The sequence below is a fragment of the Salvelinus fontinalis genome, unplaced genomic scaffold, assembly GCF_029448725.1.
Source record: "Salvelinus fontinalis isolate EN_2023a unplaced genomic scaffold, ASM2944872v1 scaffold_1440, whole genome shotgun sequence".
Classification (NCBI taxonomy): Eukaryota; Metazoa; Chordata; class Actinopteri; order Salmoniformes; family Salmonidae; genus Salvelinus; species Salvelinus fontinalis.
In genome coordinates this window covers 1-12,500 of record NW_026601649.1, presented here as the reverse complement: position 1 = coordinate 12,500, position 12,500 = coordinate 1, and the positions used below count along the sequence as shown (strand labels likewise).

Below are 12,500 nucleotides of genomic sequence, written 5' to 3'. Positions count from 1 at the left end.
CAATTAATTTAGCAATGGGTGGATACATATAATGGGTGATCAAATGACCAAACTTTTAAAACTTGTATTTGGTATTGTCTGTATGTTTGTCTGCGAATCTCCTCAATAAATGTCCTCTTGCGGTTGAGGATCAATAAAATATCTTTGACTATTCAAAAATGCTCGTCTATCTCACTATTTGGGGCTCCCTAGTGGCGCAGCTGTCTAAGGCACTGCATTTCAGTGCTTCACTACAGAATCCAGGCTGTATCACAACCGGCCGTGATTGGGAGTCCCATAGGGCGGTGCACAATTGGCCCAGCGTCGTCCGGGTTTGGTGTAGGCCGTCATTGTAAATAATATTTTTTCTTAACTGACTAGTTAAAGGTAAAGGTAAAACAATATAATTAGCTCGAGCTCACCTGCCGCTCTTGGTGACTATCATCTCATTGGTGACTTCCTTAAACTTCCGCCACAGTTCCGCTTCCTCGAGCGTCACCTTCAGCTGCTTCTCGGTGGGGTCCCCCTTCTCGCGCCCCGCTTGCAACTCGCTCTCCACCACGCTTAGCAGTCGCGAGATACAGCACTGGCTGGCAGGACCAGGGCAGGGGGCACCCCCAGCCCTGCCTTCAGCTAAACCCTCAACCTTCATTTGGGGACCTCAACGAGGTTAAAGGCTACCTCTCAAATAAGACTGATGTTTTCTCTAAAGAAAGTTTAAAATTAGGTAAAACAAATATCTTACTCACAAATATCTCACTCAGCAGGTGATGGGGGAAAAAACGTCGTTAGAATCGGTTAGATTGAAACAAAACAAATGAATTCCCATGTGGGTGTTTTAGCCATGAGGATTATAAACTGCAGTTGAAAATCAATGAGACACTGGTGCGGAGCACAAGACAGGTTCGGCCGGCCGGTCATGTGATCAACTCTCACTAATTTACCATTTATAGAGCGTCATTTGTCAGAGGGAGAGAGGAAGAGCGAGAGAGGAAGAGGGAGGGAGAGAGTTTCTTTTATGAGCTAGCCTAGACCTTAGGGTCAATCTGAAGTTGCTACATCTAATTTTGGACTTACAAATGAATGTTACATACCCCATTGATTCTTGTAGAGCATAACGTGTAAATGCCTCAAACTTAGTTCAACTGTAAAACCTCAACATAACCCAAACGTTAAGCTTGTAAACATTGTAAATGTAAACAAACACTGTAGCCTATAGCCTGAAAACATGCTTAAAACTACAACTTGTATATAATGGATCATCAGTCCTTGCATCGATAGCTTGGTCTATGCATTTGAGAGTGGTTACAATTCCCAGGCACATCCCTCAGATTTTTACCAAAACACAGGCAGGATGTGGCTTTGTTATTGTTTCAACTAGGCTAAGGACAGACCCTTTAAGTCTTCAGGCTATAATACCAGTCTCTCTCAACTTGAAATACCATACGTCTATTTTACCACTTTTGTCAGCATGATGGCTTTTCAGGGGCACACTTTCAGCACCATGGACAGCGAAGAACCATGCCGGAGGAGGCCAGAAGACAAGTTGACAGGCTTTTCAGTTCGAAATGATCACACTTCCACAAAAAGACAAACGTCGCTGTCATGGGCCTGTATATAACTATAAATCATTATCGGTGACTACGGTTAATGGTCTAACTACCGGTGCTCTTGGCAAGGAGTGGAATCACATGCTTTTAGCGCACGGATTGAACAAGCCTCCCTCTCTTCCGAAAGGACAGAAAAGCTTCTGAAGAAAATTAAATATAGCCTAGGTAATTTCATACGGCTATTTTTTCGGATAATAATTCAAGTTTCTGCTCTTAAGCATATAAGAGGAAACTATGTTGTTATAGTATGAACGACTGAAAACGTAAAATGCTTCCTAGAACATTTCCCTCTAGACCAGTCCAATTGGACTACACCAATGTAGCCTACTGTGTGTTGTCTAAAAACATCTAGAGTTTGGGACTATACGGTTGTATCCGCATTTTTCCCCCAACATGTAGTTATTGACATTGCCTTGTTCGGTTAAATGGTCTCTACCTATTCAGTAGTCTAAATACCACAATGACATGTTAAGTTCAAAATAATACTATATATATATTTCTGACACCATTCAAATCAATGAAGGTTCGGAACTTTAAAAACAATTATCTCAGAATCCTCTTTTTCCAGGTAGAACCAAGCTCGAACTGGTGTTGATTCAACTAGTTTGTGCACAGTGGAAGCTCCGTGCCCCACCCGAGGAGGGAAGAACAAGAGCACACGGAACGGTCAGTGTCCAGAAGGGCTCCTATAGCGACACCCGATCCCCGCGAGCTGGCGGTGTGACCGAACGGCCTTGTGAGCTCGCAGCTGCAGCGGTGTGTGTGTTCGGAGAGATATTTTTTTAATCAGCGGCGGGCGGCGAGGGGAGATTAGGGGCTTTACTGATTTAAAACGCATAAAGGAGCGTCATTAACTGAGCGCGAGGCAAATATCAGAAGGTGGGAAGCAAAGCACAGGTAAACGCACCAAATCATAATCCCACGATACACACCTCAGACCTTTTGTACAAGGAATGCGTTTGTGTGTGTGGCAGTGACCCCGGTGAGACTCCATCAGAAAATACAAAGCCAAGAAAGGCAAAACAGGTGGTACAAATCTCTCACTCTCGCACATTAAAACACTCCACAATATAGTTTGAACATTTTTATTTCTGTTGTAAGATAGTGTCACAGAAACAGGAAAAGAACACATGAAACATGATTCATAGTCATACATTATTAGCCTACGTCGCTAAATTATCGTTACACTTTAAAACATTAGTGTTGATTTTCCAGATGGTACAAAAAACAATCGTGATTTAAAAAGTATTTCTTCCAAACCTGTAACTACCTGCGCTCATATTAGACAAGCAGACTAACTAACCATGGTCCTAAAACAATGTTTCCTGAATATAGAACATGTGTTATTCTATAAAACAAGTGTTTAATAGCATCATACATGTTTTTATGCAGATCAAACAACCATCTAAAAGGGAGGGTTTTATGAAACAGAGGCCATTCAGAGGAGTTACACTAGGACAGTATACATATTTAAAAAAGCAGTGATTCCCTGGTTCAAATCATGTGAAGTAAGGCATTTATTTTTTGCAAGTTAACATAAAAGTCACACTGCCCCAGTGAGAGGGTTTTGTAATGGTCGTGACTGCTGAAGCCAGCATTTATATTTTAATTCCGCCCAAAAAACGGCGATAGTACTAACCATGAAAGAGTTAAAACAGTTCAAGAGAAGTGTTACAGGAAATATTATTGAAGAAAAAAAAATCCCTCAGAAATTATTTAAAAAACTGAAATGTAAGCCAAAATACCTGTGGAAAAAATCTAACCAAAATGGTCTATAGTACTACTAACTAACCATGACAGTTAAAACAGCAGTTAGACATGTTTACAGGAAACGGAGTTGAAATTAAAATAACTAAAACAAAAAAGATGTTTTATATAAAAGGTGAAAGATTCATGAGCACTTGAAGCAGTTCTTCCCTTCTTTTTTTTCAGCATGTACAGTTGAAGTCAGAAGTTTACATACACCTTAGCCAAATACATTTCAACTCAGTTTTCCACAATTCCTGACAATTAATCCTAGTAAAAATTCCCTGTCTTAGGTCAGTTAGTATCACCATTTTATTTTAAGAATGTGAAATGTCAGCATAATAGTAGAGAGAATGATTTATTTCGGCTTTTATTTATTTCATCACATTCCCAGTGGGTCAGACGTTTACCAATACTCAATTAGTATTTGGTAGCATTGCCTTCAAATTGTTTAACTTGGGTCAAACGTTTCAGGTAGCCTTCCACAAGCTTCCCACAATAAGTTGGGTGAATGTTGGCCCATTCCTCCTGACAGAGCTGGTGTAACTGAGTCAGGTTTGTAGGCCTCCTTGCTCACACATGCGTTTTCAGTTCTGCCCACAAATTTTCTATGGGATTAAGGTCAGGGCTTTGTGATGGCCACTCCAATACTATGACTTGTTGTCCTTAAGCCATTTTGCCACAACTTTGGAAGTATGCTTGAGGTCATTGTCCATTTGCGACCAAGCTTTAACTTCCTGACTGATGTCTTGAGATGTTGCTTCAATATATCCACATCATTTTCCTCCCTGATGACGCCATCTATTTTGTGAAGTGCACCAGTCCATCCTCCATCAAAACACCCCACAACATGATGCTGCAACCCCCGTGATTCACGTTTGGGATGGTGTTCTTCGGCTTGCAAGCCTCCCCCTTTTTCCTTCAAACATAACGATGGTCATTGTGGCCAAACAGTTCTATTTTTGTTTCATCAGACCAGAGGACATTTGTCCAAAAAGTACAGTCTTTGTCCACATGTGCAGTTGCAAACCGTAGTCTGGCTTTTTTATGCGGTTTTGGACCAGTGGCTTCTTCCTTGCTGAGCAGCCTTTCAGGTTATGTCGATATAGGACTCGTTTTACTGTGGATATAGATACTTTTGTACCCTTTTCCTCCAGCATCTTCACAAGGTCCTTTGCTGTTGTTCTGGGATTGATTTGCACTTTTCGCACCAAAGTACATTCATCTCTAGGAGACAGAAAGCATCTCCTTCCTAAGCGGTATGACAGCTGCGTGGTCCCATGGTGTTTATACTTGCGTACTATTGTTTGTACAGATGAACGTGGTACCTTCAAGCGTTTGGAAATTGCTCCCAAGGATGAACCAGACTTGTGGAGGTCTCCAATTTTTTTTCTGAGGTCTTGGCTGATTTCTTTTGATTTTCCCATGATGTCAAGCAAAGAGGCAGTTTGAAGGTATGCCTTGAAATACATCCACAGGTACACCCCCAATTGACTCAAATGATGTCAATTAGCCTATCAGAAGCTTCTACAGCCATGACATAATTTTCTGGAATTTTCCAAGCTGTTTAAAGGTACAGTCAACTTAGTGTATGTAAATGTCTGACCCACTGGAATTGTGATACAGTGAATTATAAGTGAAATAATCTGTCTGTAAACAATTGTTGGAAAAATTACTTGTGTCATGCACAAAGTAGATGTCCTAACTGACTTGCCAAAACTATAGTTTGTTAACAAGAAATTTGTGGAGAGGTTGAAAAACAAGTTTTAATGACTCCAACCTAAGTGTATGTAAACTTCCGACTTCAACTGTATATCTATCCAGCTAGAAGAACGTTTAACAGCAGGCCCTTATATTCAGACTCCTGGTAAGTGCACTTGGGATTAGGTGCAAAAAGTCATCTGACTGTACAGATTTCCAGACCTGAGCCAGTGAAATTATCAGTAGTCAACTGTACATTGTGAACACATGTAAATAAACACCTACAGTACAAATAACTAGTGAAGACACACCATGTTGGCACCTAAATATAGATCTGAATAGTTTTGGTCTGGTTTGATTTACAGTTAGAGAAATGACAGAGGTGGTGCATTGACCCTCCCCCCACAGTAAATTAAGAGGAGCTGGACTCACCATGTAGAAAAACACACAAAATGCACATATACACCGACCTTAAAGGGACACAGACACCACACCACACACAGATAAGATAAGGCATCCCTCACAAACAGATTCCTCTACACAACATCATACCTCAGGTACACTTCTGCTCCGGAAAGCATTCGCTGACGAGTGTTTACTCAGTGGGCACCAGTCCAGCACACCTGTCTGGCGTCTGTTTGTTTGCCAGAGAGTTGAGGGCTTTAGCCAACCCCCAAACACACACACATCATAACCCCTCAGAGAGAAAGGGAGGTTTGCAGCCTCACTTCAGACAGACAGAGAAGGCCTTTATCACGGCATCCCTGTGAACAAACAAACAATAATAATTAGTAAAAGAATAAACACTCCAAAGTCAAGTTTCAAAAACTTCAAAGACTTTGCTTTAGGACTGAACTATCACTGAATGGGAAGGGATGATGTAATACTGTGAATAGGGCTTAAGGCTACGGACAGGGGTGGACCGGCAGTAAAGGCTACGGACAGAGGTGGACCGGCAGTTTAGGCTACGGACAGAGGTGGACCGGCAGTTAAGGCTACGGGCAGAGGTGGACCGGCAGTTAAGGCTACGGACAGAGGTGGACCGGCAGTTAAGGCTACGGACAGAGGTGGACCGGCAGTTAAGGCTACGGGCAGAGGTGGACCGGCAGTTAAGGCTACGGGCAGAGGTGGACCGGCAGTTAAGGCTACGGGCAGAGGTGGACCGGCAGTTAAGGCTACGGACAGAGGTGGATCGGCAGTTACTGTAAACCAACACTCACCTTGCGAATGGAATGTAGGACAGGCCATACCTAAAACACAGAAGTGTAGTATAAGTCAGCGTCATACATCACACACAGCAAAGGGCTGTATAAGGTCTTTATCTGAAGTGTGTCAGTGGCAGAGAGTCTGTGAAAACAGAGTTTATGCATGAGTGTTTGTTGTGTCACAGTGTAAGTTATTTTAATGGTGTTTATGTATGTCTGTAAACTAATTGCACATCTGTGTGTATCCCTGTGTGTGTATGTATGTGGGCAAGAGAGAGCGAGAGAGAGAGTGTGTGTGTATGCATCTCCTGTCTTTGTGAAGGAGGTGCTTGAGAGAACAAAGCTAGCTGCATTAGTCGTGTGTGATTAGCCAGGCTAAAAGCTATGGCCATAATTACTCTGTTTTCAGTTACAAATAAGGACCTGGCATTGAGCTGCCTGCCAAAAAGCCCTCAGCACAGAACAACTCTGGGCGTGTGTGTGTGTCACTCAGACTGCAGAGATGTAATACCACACAAACACACACTAAAGGAAGGAGATTACTCAAGCACGTGTGTGTGAGCCACTCACCAAGCGAAGGCCAGAAACTGTAGAATACAGAAGAGTAAGGCTAGACCATTATTCTTCCACTGTAGAGAGAAAGAGAAGCACTCAGATATACTTTGAGGTAGAACAATGTAAGACAAAGTTTAAATGAGTAACGTACTAGCTAAAAAGGCCTGCAGGTATTTGATAACACAACAGGTGCAGGATATGTATCATGTGCGTGTTATACTCACCCAGAAAGCAGAACACATAGTTAGCACCAGACAGGTCTGTGAGGAGAGAGACAATCAGCATGTAATTAATGAACAGAAAAACTGTGTTTTTTGGGGGGGTTTTACTATCCTTGTGGGGACCAGAAGTCCTCACAAGCATAGTAAAACAATGAACATTTTGACACGTGGGCCAGTTTGTTGGTCCCCACAAGAAAAATATATATTTAAGGCTTAGGGGTTACAATTAGGAGTTAGGGTTATGGAAAAGAGCATTTTGAAAGGGCATGTGTTCTGGTCCCCACAAGGATAGTAAAACAAACATGGGTTTGTGTGTGTTGTGTGGTCTCACCAGCATGATAGCTGTGGCCAGTGCTCTTTCTTTGGCACACATCCTCTTCAGCTGATTAAGGGGTCCCATCAGGAACATTGTGCTGAGTATACACACATTATTTTACTAAACTTACTTTATTGTAGTAATGTTCAAATGCACTACAAATGTGATTGCTGTATCATGTGCACCTTAGGTGTTAAACTGGACAGGGACAATGTCAGCTTTGATCTGGGGAGGGTCCCAGGGATACCTTAAAATCTGAAAATAGGCCTAACCGTTTTGTAAATGCCCACATAAGCCACACATACACCCACTAACACTCAACAACGCTCTACTCACCTGCACAGAGAGGCAACATTGCCGAGTGTGTACAGCACGGCAAACAGAATCAGACCAACCCTTGGAATCCACAGCAAGCATGTCCCCTGCCACCAGTTGAAAGGATGAACAATTTAGCGTCGGCCCCTATTCTACTGTAGACACTATCAAATGGTTCCAAATGACTCCTATTCTACTGTATACACTATCAACTTGCCCTTAGTGTCTAGACCTCTATGCACAGATTTTAATTTCTCCGAGATCAACCCCCCCATACTTTCTGGAATAAATACATATGTGTACTGGCTTACTGAGAGGTTTGGGAAACACAACTGACAGTGGCACACATCATTGAGTCAGAGCAATGCTGAAATAATGGGAGAGAGAGATGACGACTCACCAGAATGGAACACAAGACCCCGAGCACGAAACATGCGATAAAGCCCTTCATGCGCGTTCCCCAGCCCAGGGTGGAGGCTTGGTTCGCCGCCTGTTTCAACACCGCACCATTTATAAACAACATAGCTAGAAAACATGGACATCATTGACCTAGCCAGCCAAGTGTTTCTAGCTAACGTTACTGTACTCGTAACGTAGATAAAGCATGCTTTGCAAACGGCTTAGCGATAAAACCAAACTTACTTAGATATTATTTAGGGTAAACAACATATTAGCTAACTAACGTTACGTACATTAGCTAGCTACCTACTTGCAATATGTCGCCGTCATCATTGTTGCCATCTTGGCCACTCAAAACTTTCTTTAGTTTGTCCATTAAAGTTGACACGAATAGAATGTAGCTATTAGTTCTACAACTTTCCCGAGGCTTCGTTTGGCTTAGTTTTTAAGAACGCCAAATATCGATTTGTCGAGCTATTTTTCCTGTTCGAAGTGCAACAGGTGGATTGCGATAACTTCCGCCACTGTGTAACCACGGAGACGAGGCGTGCTGGGGCTAACTGCAGTACCACAATAAGAAAAGGAGGCAGCAGAGCCTTATATTTGTGGTGGAAAACTTCACAGGAGTACACAGTAATAAAGACGATACAACTTAATATGCATTTTACAATTAGAACAACCAAGTATTTTATTCAATGACTAGGGGGAAACAAAGACGTAGATGGGATACAATGTAAAAATGTAAATGCCCTTATTTGACTAAACAAAGAAAATCTTGAAATAAACACGTTGAATCGATTCTTATAAGTAAACCTTTGGAAAAACATCCATACATTTCACTCATACACTATCACACAAACAATATTAAAAGATACTGGATTATTGGGATTTGGGGGAATACAGAGGTCTCTCTCTCTCTCTCAGCACAGCACTCTAGATTCAGCGGTGCACGGTTCATTACAACGCTAGGCAGTTCTGAGTGTTTTTCTGCAGTTCTTCACTGGTTCTCGTCAGTTCTGGGTAGTTCTTTCCGGTTCGGTGTAGTTCTGTCTAGGCAGTTCTTTCCAGCTATATGCAGTTGTGAGAGGTTAGGTCCAGTTCTAGGTGGTTCTGTCCAGTTCTAGGCTGTTCTACGTGGTTCTCAGGGTACTTTGACCTGAGTGGAGCTCCAGTAGAGTGGTTCTGGCAAGAGCACCACCTGCACACAACACGCCTGCTTCCTCCACAGCCACTCCTATATACACTTTAGGGAGAGAGAAACAGTGGGTGTGTGTGTTTTCAAGCTGCTCTTACTTGGCTGTGGAAGATATGAGAGCAGTGCAGCTCCCTGATTCCACTCCCTCCTCTGTGCAGGTCATCATGGCAGATGAGACAAACACGATCGACGTCGCGCTGCAACACAAACACACAGATTTACTTTTAACAACGTGTTCATTGAACGGAATGAGACTAAAGTAGTGTTCTCAGAAAGACTCCCACCTGGCCATCACACACACACCGCAGCGTACCGGAGACGTTCTGCCTGCGGAACCGCATTTGCATTTTAATCTGGAATGGTGGATGGAATCATGGAGGATTGTCGCTCCGTATTGGCTGGTATCGGGCAGCCAGGATGGTCAGTGGATGAGATGCATTGCCGGGAGTTTGGCCTGGCGGGTGACGTGGCCCTAGTAGTGGTGTGGAGACGAGACAACTACATCATCGCTGTGAGTTGAGCCTGACAGAGAAACAAACACAGAGACAGAGAGAGAAAAGGTGCAAGAGAGAGGAAAGAAAAACAGAGAGAGATTAAGGGGGAGTTGAGTGACAGATAATTCAGTAAATTAATCAGAATTCCCAACACAAGGAACTCAAGTATACCCCCCCCCCCCCCCCCCCCCCCTCTCTGGTGTTTAAATGATTTATGCTCCTGCTCTGTAGCCTATTATAATCCCATTAGTCCCTGTCCCCTGGCTGTAGCTAAGGCACAACAAAACAATGTAACAACTTTTATTTCTCTGGCTGACAGTCACTGCCTTTTTGTTTTGACTTCCATCAAATCTCTCTAGCTGCTGTTTCCAGAACATTTGTTGCTGTCTGATAGGGATATAAAAAGGGTCCGTCTCCAAGAGGCCAGTTAGACATTTCCTCTGCTTCTGTGCTAGGTGGTGTCTCCCTGTTGCAACTTGTAATAAACCGGAACGATTTTTGATTGACTTTACCCTACGACTGCTCTCCTGTTTGTTCTCCTGGAAATTCCTATAACACTGAGTGTGAGAAAGAAGACACAGCTATCTACCTGTACTTTGGGGTTCAGGCTAGGAGCTAAAGAGCCCTGTGGTGGGTCGGTGTGTGGTAAGGGATCCTGGCGGATGGACTGACTGTTATCTTGAGTGTCAGCGGTCAAACCCAGCATCCCTAGCTTTGACCCTCCCCCTCAAAACTCCCTCCTACTGGTCTGTGTGTACAACTCCCAAAGACAAAGCAGATTCCTCTACAACAGCATCTCACATGTACACAGACTCACTGGACGGGGTAGTGATTGCCGCCGGTCTGCCCGTGGTGGAGCTTGTCGTTCAAAGCTGTTCTTCCTCTTCTCTATCACTGCCTCTCTTTTCTCCACCTCTTTATCCTTGTCCTCCTGTTCTGCTGCTTTCTTGTAGCCGCCCATCCATGTGGCAAAGATGTTATCATCATCCTCCTCATCATCATCATCTCCCTCTTGTTGCTCCTCTGGCTGAAAGAGAATCCCATCTGGCTCCTCAGCATCAGAACCTTCTGGATAAATTAACACTATCCTCCAGTTCTGTTCCGATTCTATCCTCAGGTTCCATTAGAATTCTATCCTCCAGTTCTGTTCCAATTCTATCCTCAGGTTCCATTAGAATTCTATCCTCCAGTTCTGTTCCAATTCTATCCTCAGGTTCCATTACGATTCTATAAAAGGTTCCATTACGATTCTATCCTCAAGTTCCATGATATCCTCATCCTTGGGGTTCTGTTACAACTGTATCTTCAGGGTCCATGATACCTGCCATGGGGGGCAGGGGGGAGTGGAGGCTCACTCAGGATCCAGGGAGTACCGGAGGAGGGCTGAAGTAGAATAGAGGCTGGGTCAGAGGGTTGTGTTGAGGCAGGGCTGGGACAGAGGGCTGGGTTGAGGCACGGCTGGGACAGAGGATTGTGTTGTTGCAGGGCTGGGACAGAGGACTGGGTTGAGGCACGGCTGGGACAGAGGGCTGGGTTGAGGCATGGCTGGGTTGAGGCATGGCTGGGTTGAGGCACGGCTGGGACAGAGGGCTGGGTTGAGGCAGGGCTGGGACAGAGGGCTGGGTTGAGGCAGGGCTGGAACAGAGGGCTGGGTTGAGGCAGGGCTGGAACAGAGGGCTGGGTTGAGGCAGGGCTGGGACAGAGGGCTGGGTTGAGGCAGGGCTGGAACAGAGGGCTGGGTTGAGGCACGGCTGGGTTGAGGCAGGGCTGGGACAGAGGGCTGGGTTGAGGCAGGGCTGGGACAGAGGGCTGGGTTGAGGCAGGGCTGGCACAGAGGGCTGGGTTGAGGCAGGGCTGGGACAGAGGGCTGGGTTGAGGCAGGGCTGGGACAGAGGGCTGGGTTGAGGCAGGGCTGGGACAGAGGGCTGGGTTGAGGCAGGGCTGGGACAGAGGGCTGGGTTGAGGCAGGGCTGGAACAGAGGGCTGGGTTGAGGCAGGGCTGGAACAGAGGGCTGGGTTGAGGCACGGCTGGGTTGAGGCAGGGCTGGGACAGAGGGCTGGGTTGAAACAGAGGGCTGGGTTGAGGTAGAGAGGAGTATAGATAGGCTAAGGCTAGAAGATGGAGGCTATAGAAGAAGGATTTGCTGCTGCGCCTATGTCCGATCACATCTCTGCCCGTTTCCCTCTACCCAGATCAGTGGTGAGGTAGTTCTCTCTCTCTCATACTGTATCATCTGTTTGATGTGTGTGGCTAAGCTGGACACCACAATACACTGCTAGGCCACAGTCCCAACAGCGTGTTAATAGCAGAGAATCCTCTGTAATCTGGTTAACGTGGGGCTGACAGGGGGAGGTGCAGGGAAAGGGGAGAGCTTAGAGATATAGAAATGAATCCACAAAAACATATTGTTTTTTCTCTAAGCTCCTATTCATTTGGGTAGAGAGAAGGAGAATGGGGAGACCAATGAAGAAAGGGTGAATAGAAAGGTGGCAGAGGTGGACGAATAGAGGAGTAACGGAGTGGGGGGGACGAATAGAGGGGTAACAGAGTAATGGAGTGGGGGGATGAATGGAGGGGTAACAGAGTAACGGAGTGGGGGGGATGAATAGAGGGGTAACAGAGTAATGGAGTGGGGGGATGAATAGAGGGGTAACAGAGTAACGGAGTGGGGGGCTGAATAGAGGGGTAACAGAGTAACGGAGTGGGGGGATGAATAGAGGGGTAACAGAGTATTGGAGTGGGGGGATGAATAGAGGGGTAACA

At 44.9% G+C, this 12,500-nt stretch overlaps 2 protein-coding genes across 2 annotated transcripts in view; both read right to left on the bottom strand.

Annotated features, from left to right (window-relative positions):
* LOC129849324 (T-box transcription factor TBX19-like) overlaps positions 1-891 on the bottom strand; it is a 6,849-nt gene extending 5,958 nt beyond the window's left edge. Inside the window, exon 1 of the mRNA XM_055916260.1 lies at positions 402-891. Coding sequence (XP_055772235.1) covers positions 402-631 — 230 coding nt within the window. The 5' untranslated portion in view covers positions 632-891. The remainder of the gene's footprint in view (positions 1-401) is intronic.
* A 1,769-nt stretch (positions 892-2,660) lies between these two features.
* On the bottom strand, positions 2,661-8,592 carry LOC129849320 (vesicle transport protein SFT2B-like). The gene is made up of 8 exons (XM_055916254.1): positions 8,358-8,592; positions 8,049-8,138; positions 7,670-7,755; positions 7,349-7,430; positions 7,021-7,056; positions 6,812-6,870; positions 6,257-6,286; positions 2,661-5,800 (listed from the first exon to the last, which is right to left on the bottom strand). Exons 1-8 carry the CDS (start codon positions 8,421-8,423, stop codon positions 5,761-5,763), a joined length of 489 nt encoding a protein of 162 aa, XP_055772229.1. The 5' UTR covers positions 8,424-8,592; the 3' UTR covers positions 2,661-5,760.
* Positions 8,593-12,500: the final 3,908 nt, after the last annotated feature.

Excerpts from the sequence above, each read along its gene's own strand:
- LOC129849320 (XM_055916254.1), bottom strand. The coding sequence starts at position 8,423 with ATGGACAAACTAAAGAAAGTTTTGAGTGGCCAAGATGGCAACAATGAT. Across the intron at positions 8,139-8,357 it reads ATGACGGCGACATATTGCAA|GCGGCGAACCAAGCCTCCAC; the intron begins GTAGGTAGCTAG and ends GTGTTGAAACAG. Across the intron at positions 6,871-7,020 it reads CTATGTGTTCTGCTTTCTGG|TGGAAGAATAATGGTCTAGC; the intron begins GTGAGTATAACA and ends TTCTCTCTACAG.